At 32.3% G+C, this 6,808-nt stretch overlaps 1 protein-coding gene across 2 annotated transcripts in view; it reads left to right on the top strand.

Annotated features, from left to right (window-relative positions):
• Positions 1-2,529: 2,529 nt before the first annotated feature.
• The window catches only part of Reps (RALBP1 associated Eps domain containing), a 22,356-nt gene continuing 18,077 nt past the window's right edge, over positions 2,530-6,808 (top strand). The window contains exons 1-4 of one of the 2 annotated variants that reach the window (XR_002945787.2): positions 2,530-2,827; positions 2,903-3,065; positions 3,147-3,375; positions 5,015-5,174. Coding sequence is in view for 1 of the 2 variants with exons in the window: in XM_024364362.2 (XP_024220130.1) it covers positions 2,807-2,827; positions 2,903-3,065; positions 3,147-3,375; positions 5,015-5,174 (573 nt within the window). In the remaining variant the exon portion in view is untranslated. The remainder of the gene's footprint in view (positions 2,828-2,902; positions 3,066-3,146; positions 3,376-5,014; positions 5,175-6,808) is intronic. The other variant, XM_024364362.2, reaches the window with a different exon arrangement.

The raw sequence follows: 6,808 nt of genomic DNA, 5'->3' as shown, positions 1-6,808 counted from the left end.
AAGCTTTCAAGAGAGGTATTATTGATAAGGATTTTTGAAAGATTTACAAACATCAGTGCCTTGTACTATCAGTTGAGCATTCCACCTCAAAGCTAATAGGTCCTAATAGTGAATATTGAAAGAAAATTAAATATATGTCAATTCATTGCCATCCTTATCACTCTCTAGCCACTGACAATTTCTGTCTTTGTTAAGGAGTGACAAATCAACTATTGTCATCTTTACAATACACATGTATATTCTCTCACACACTGGAATCTAGTGAAGAGGCAAAAGGAGGAGAAGAAAGGAGATCATGTATTTTCTACTTCCTTTTAGTGTGTCCTGACCACCTTTCAACCCAATATTTTCTTTGAGAGTGTATATGTATTTATTTTATATATGGACAAAAGAGTAACCAAAACCATAAGACAAGGTAAACAATGTGTTGTAGTGATTGACAATGCTCCATCCAAAATTCAATTTATTTCTTATACCTATACTTGAAAGAATGTTGACTATATTGCAATCATTTTTTCCCCAGACATACATAAAGTAAACTACAATTGATTTACAAAATCTAAATTTCAGCTTGTTGGAAGGGCTAGGAAGTAGAGATAAAACAAGCATTACATATCTTATATCTATATAACAATTAATGAATGATTAGAACTCAAAATTGAGAAGGAAATTTCCTCAAGCAGGATAACATCGGAAAAAGCTCTGTAATTGGAATAGTACGAAAATGGAGAATGACCCAAGGTCTACATCTTAAGGCAATTAATAGTTTTACGACCGAGTGCCTCATATATGTAGAGCATAAATTTGCATTAATTCAAAATCAAAAAGTTTTCACTCGCATTAGCATTTTAGAAATCAAGGAACAATGTTGGTTCTGTGACTTTCGGTAGTCAAATTTGCGTTCTAGCCGAACAGTTTATCCAATTTTGACGACACTTCCAGGGATTATGCAGGTTGTCTATTTGATCCCGTGTTCATTAATTAGATTCCGTCAAGTGCTTTCGCTTAGGTATGCCTAAGCACATTTGTCTCGGCCTAACTACATTTCGAATACAGCATGTCCAATTCGGTCCTCATTTGAAAGAAAGTTGGGGATTATTCTGAAAATCTTTCCTAACCACCCCTACTTTCGCTGCACCATGCTAAAATTTATTTTTCTAGACTCGTACGTTTCAGACGCGGCTCCTACCCTAGATTTTATTATGACAAATAAAATTTATTAAAACTATAAATGATAAAATTTATTCTTAAACCTTTAAATGGAGTTAATTACTTGCTTATCTACCCAGCAGAAATGGTGAGGAAACTATATACTTGGCAGATATTTTTGAGACATTTTCAGGGAATATGCGGGCTTAGTTCCTATCGGTCGCCTATCGATTTTATGATTCCCTTCAATACATTCACTTACACACGCGTAAACGAATATTCCACGATACAGTTTTACTTTCAAAATGGGTCGTCCGATTGGGACAAATTTGGAGGAAATATGGAGATTAGTGCGAAATGGGTCTAGTATTAATTCCATCAGATTCCGTGTACTATATTAACTTGGGGAATGCTGCTTGTAGGTTTACTGCAAAAGAAAGATATACCATTAACCTGTAAAGTATGAATTTTAGCTTGGTGGGAGGGCTAGGAAGTAGTGATAAAACCAGCATTGTATAATTTATAACTAGATAACTTATGATTACAATCATAAAGTGAGGAGGAAATGTAGTCTCAAGGAGAGTAATAACGGAAAAATAAAACTATTCGCATTTATTGGAACAATCATTCTTAAAAAGCTCTATTACTGAAATAGCGCCAAAATTGAAAACGTTTATTACATTTTTTCTTAAGAGTCTATGAAATTATTTAGTATATTCCTCTGATTCTCTAAATCTCTAACTTAAACGTTGAATCGTCAAATGTAGAAGGTGGCTTACTTCAAATTCTGTTAATATTTCCTCTAAGGCCGTTCGTTCGTGTCAGCGATGAATCTCAGATCCTGTTGGAATATTTCGTCAGATCTTCTTGAATGGTTGTACTATTTCTTCGTACTTACGATCTAAAAGGTGAGAGCCCTATTCGGACGTTAATTAACTTTATTACTAAACAATCTAACAAAAATGACGACATTGACATGAAATATGATATGAACTGTGTTGGTTGGGGGAAGGGGCAAGACTTTATAGAACCAAAAGATGCAAGCTTTCGAAGAAACATTACCTCATTTAGATGAGGTATTTTCACTTACGTTTCCTACTTCTCATTAGAGAGAAGTAGGAAACGTAAGTGACGGTACAAACAATTGGTGAATAAAGAAATAGTGGTTATGGCTTTTTGGTAGAATATGCCTTTTTGAACAAATAACACTTTTGACATTTAAAAATCCCATCTTTCTAGCACCTTTATTAATAACGATTATGAAAAATGAGTTTTTAGCATTAAATATTTTGTAGTTGTCACGTTAATATTTGTAACCAGCGAATATGCTGGTATTTAAAATAATATCACATGGGCATGAAGATGGAAGATATCCAATGAAACTTCTCAGGAAATAAATTAAAATTTTCTGGTATTTAAAAGATTCCTGCTCCTTCGTAAACGTCGTAGTGTGTAGTATATTCTGCTGTACTACATCTTGTTTCTCTCCCAAAATATCTTTTTTTCCTTGAAACCACCTAGTTTAGAATTCGTTGCTCTTTGTTAAATTATTTTTTAACCAATTAGGTCAACACTGTTAACTTACTGTTTATCCCTTGTGTTTCATTGAAATGTCTCCCAGTTAATTGTCATAAGTTATTCAAGATTGTTTTTTGAAATGTCAGTTTTTAGTAATGATGTAAGAGATTAAATTATACTGTGCATTAGTGATAATATACAAGCCAAGTAAAACTAATTACTAATTTTTTCTCAGGAGGACGTTGGTGTTTCATCTGATGATATAGATCAAATCAAAAGTAATGGCATTTCAAAGACTGGAACCACTTCTCCTGAAGCATCTAGTACTACTAGTGATTCTCCTACACCAACTAATAGTGTTCATGAAAAAAATTGGTCCTCCCATTGGCAGTCATTGGGTAGGCAATCTAGCCTATGTTTGTTCTTTGGCACAAAATTTGTGGTTTATTCTTAAAAGAGGTATGAATGTGTTGTTTTAGTTTGTGAGGAACAGCGGCAATTACTTGGAACAGAAGAAGAATCTTCTGACCGACAAAGTGATGGTGAAGTGGAAGGTGAAGTTTGGGAAATAACACCAGAGCAGAGGGAATATTACAAAGCTCAGTTTATTTCTCTGCAGCCAGATTCGTATGGTCTTCTTCCTGGTCATATAGCAAGAGCATTTTTTGAAAAGTCTCGATTACCTGTTACTGAACTTCGAAAAATATGGTAGCCTATTTTATTTGTTACCTAATCTCTGGTATACTTAGTTTTTTTTTTTTAGGCTGTCTTTCATAAATTTTATACTATTGATCATTAAGTAAGGCCTTTAGACCTTATCTACTAAACATATAGTATTTTTATTTATTGAAGTTCATTAGTTGGTAAATATTGTCAAGAAGTTGGTAATAGTTGCTGAAGAATGGCATAGTAATATTTTTGTTGTTTATTATGGTATTTTAATTGGTGCACTGGATTATGGTATTTTAATTAGTGCACTAGAAAGAGCTGGACTTTTTTGTTCGTTATTAAAACCATAAGTTTTTGTTTTTATGAAGTGATCTAAAGTGTTTTACTTTTTTTATTGGCTTTTCAATGACCTGCTAATAGCCTTAGTATTTATTTTATAAATCTTTATTGTTTATTGCTGTATCCATTATTAATTCATGAGATGAAGAGGATTCCATTTAGAGATTGTTCTCATCATTATAAAACCTATATCTTCTTTATGCCTGGGTCCAGGGTCTTTTGATCTTGATTGTCTGATGTCTCATACACATTATTTAAGGGTTGGCCTGAAGTAATTTTGATTTGGTAATTATTGTTTTTCATTAATTTGTTTCCGATTTGATTCATTTGTTCCCTAGCCATCTGTGTACTAGACTAGGGTCCCTTTTTCAAATTTGGGTTCTATCTTCTTTCTGTATATTTACTGTTATATTCTTTTCAAAACATAGTTTTTTAGGTAAATAATGGCTTGGTGGCTGATCCACTTTCTGTCCTCAAAATTCCTTTGTTCAGTTATTTCTGTTGTTTTTGGCTGTTAAGTGATTGGTGCATAGATTGTCATGGATATAAGGACCTTTACCCTAACCTCATTTTTTTCTACACCAACTTTTACTGGGCATAGTGAAGCATTAGCTTTTCCTATAATTCTATTTATCTGGGAATTCCATCTTTTGATAGAGGATTACTCCTAGGTATTTGTCTTATACGCTTTTTTTTTTTTTTCCAGTGTAAAGGCTTTTAATTTGACAGTAGTTTTGGTTGGATTAATGTTTAGTCCTGGTTCTTTTACCCCATGTTCAAGCAATTGTCAAGGCTTTGTACTTTCTTTTGTTTACAATGGTTTCATGTTTACCTTTTATAACTATGACTGGGTCTTCAGCATTCCCTGTATTTTTAAAACCTTTGCTGCTTAGTTTGTGAGATGTGATGGGTTAATAATAATGTGATGATGAGATGTGAAAGTATATTATCAGCTATTATGAATATAGAAAAGATGTATTAAAGAATATATGTTGAATTTTTTCTCGCAATTAGTTGCTGAAATTAAAATTTGAGTTAAAAAATACACATTCAATATGTTTAAGTGAGATAAAAACTTATATCCCTCAATAAGCAACATATTTAGTATTATCTTTCTTAATGGTAAAAGAATTATATATGTCTATTTTTTGGACCACTGGCGATAGTATTACACAACTGTATACTCTTAGTATACAAATTATGTTTATTAAGTTAGTATTATTCCTTATTTCCGTGTTTTTCTATAGTCAATAAAGAGTTATAAAATTTTAATATGTATCGTTAATATCTTATTTAAATAAATGTTTAGATTTATTAGAAATAGTATTTATTTATTCAGGCAGCTGTCAGATGTGAGTAAAGATGGTGCTTTATCTTTGGAAGAATTTAATACAGCTATGCATCTTGTAGTTCTCAGAAGGAATCAGATACTAATACCTGATGTTCTTCCACCACCATTGATTCCTGCAAGCCAGGCTTCTCCTCATCGGGGCAAGCAGGTTTGTGAAACTTTTATTTGTAATATTGTTAGTATATCTTATATTTATATGTATTTTATAATATATTGAATACTAATAATTTTGTTTATTTGATTATTGTCTTACATGGTTTCTGCTACCTCTTATATAAGCATCAAACATTATTTAATTGTTTCTGTTTTATTTTGAATCCAATGTTATGTTTTATAATATTCATTATTTATGAAAAATCAGGCTTATGTTTAGTACTTAATGTGTATAAGAGTTTTTGCAAAGAAGTGTAGTTTTTTTACTGTCAATTACCTATGTCTGAAATATATCATTCGAATTTGAGTTATCCCTAAAAATTTACGTTTGAAGGTCCCCTTAATATACATGCAAATTTTTGCAAAGGAGTTATAATTTTTACTTTTGCTTACTTTACTTTTATAAAGTAAATAATAAGGAGATGTATTGCGATTGTAATGAAATTCAAAAGTAAGTTTATGGTAATACATTTTGTAAGGTGCACTGAGTTTAAACTGGGTTTCGCAAAATTAGTCTTTATATAGGTATGCATGTATATAAACAACCTAACTTAGAAAGGAAAAGTTGTATGAAAATGAAATTATCTATTTAAGTGAGGTATGTGCCTGGGATGTGACAGCTTCTTTTTCATCGAAATCAACTCACCAGAAGTAAAACTTTCTCAAAAACTGCTTTAACAATTTTCATTTAACTCATCATATCAATCTAGTTACAGCTTATAGCATTTTCCCACTGCTTCCTTCAATTATCATGGCCTTCTGCAGACACCATCCAGTTTAAGCATCCTTGGATATTGTTATCATTTCCTGCCACTCCATCTGACTACCACAGCTTTTGGTCTCCATTCCCTTCTTGTTACATTAATTGACTGTGTTAGCAGCATTTTTGTCAAAGACTGATCTTATCTGTGGCTGGTTTGGGTTAGTTAGCTATTGTCTAGTCGTAGTTAATGGGGCTATCCACTCTCCTTCCATAGCCTGGTCTACTGATGGGACTTTCCTCTGTTCATGCAGACCTGCATCCTTTGGCGGAGACCTTAAGTTAAGGTGGCCTTGGGTGAGCATTGCATATGACGTTGTGTGTAGTGCACTGAATCTGTGTACTGTATGTTTGTCAGAGTACTGTTTTCCCAACCTAGAGGGCCAGAATCTGAAAACTGTACAATGGCCATGCGATGGAGGCACCATTTCTCTTGACAATTTTACATCCTCAGCTACCTTAATTAGAGGAAGTATTGTCATTAATCTAATTTTTTTTTTAAAAGATCTTACTTAATTTACATTAATTTAATTTACTTAGATAGATGACCTTAATTTCGTAAATGTTATATTTGTTCTCTATTTCTGACCTATCAGTGAAGTTTTTTGGTTACGCTATAGTTAAAGATTGTGAAGAGAACAGACAGTTTCAAGAACAATCTTCAAATTTCAATCAAATGTTAATGATAACTTGAATAAATCAAAATCTCGAAGTACTATTTATGTTTTCATTGCTTAAGGAATTAAATAGTTTGTTTTATATTTAGCTAACTACTCATCAAAACTTTTTGTTTGTAAAATCATCAAGTTTGCTTTTAATGGCTCCTTACTTAGGAGCTTCTTAGTGGATTTCTCATTGTAAACTTAAAA

Source organism: Halyomorpha halys, unplaced genomic scaffold, assembly GCF_000696795.3.
Source record: "Halyomorpha halys isolate HHAL.00 unplaced genomic scaffold, Hhal_1.1 Scaffold100.1, whole genome shotgun sequence".
In the NCBI taxonomy this organism is placed as follows: Eukaryota; Metazoa; Arthropoda; class Insecta; order Hemiptera; family Pentatomidae; genus Halyomorpha; species Halyomorpha halys.
This window is presented reverse-complemented; position numbering and strand designations above follow the sequence as displayed.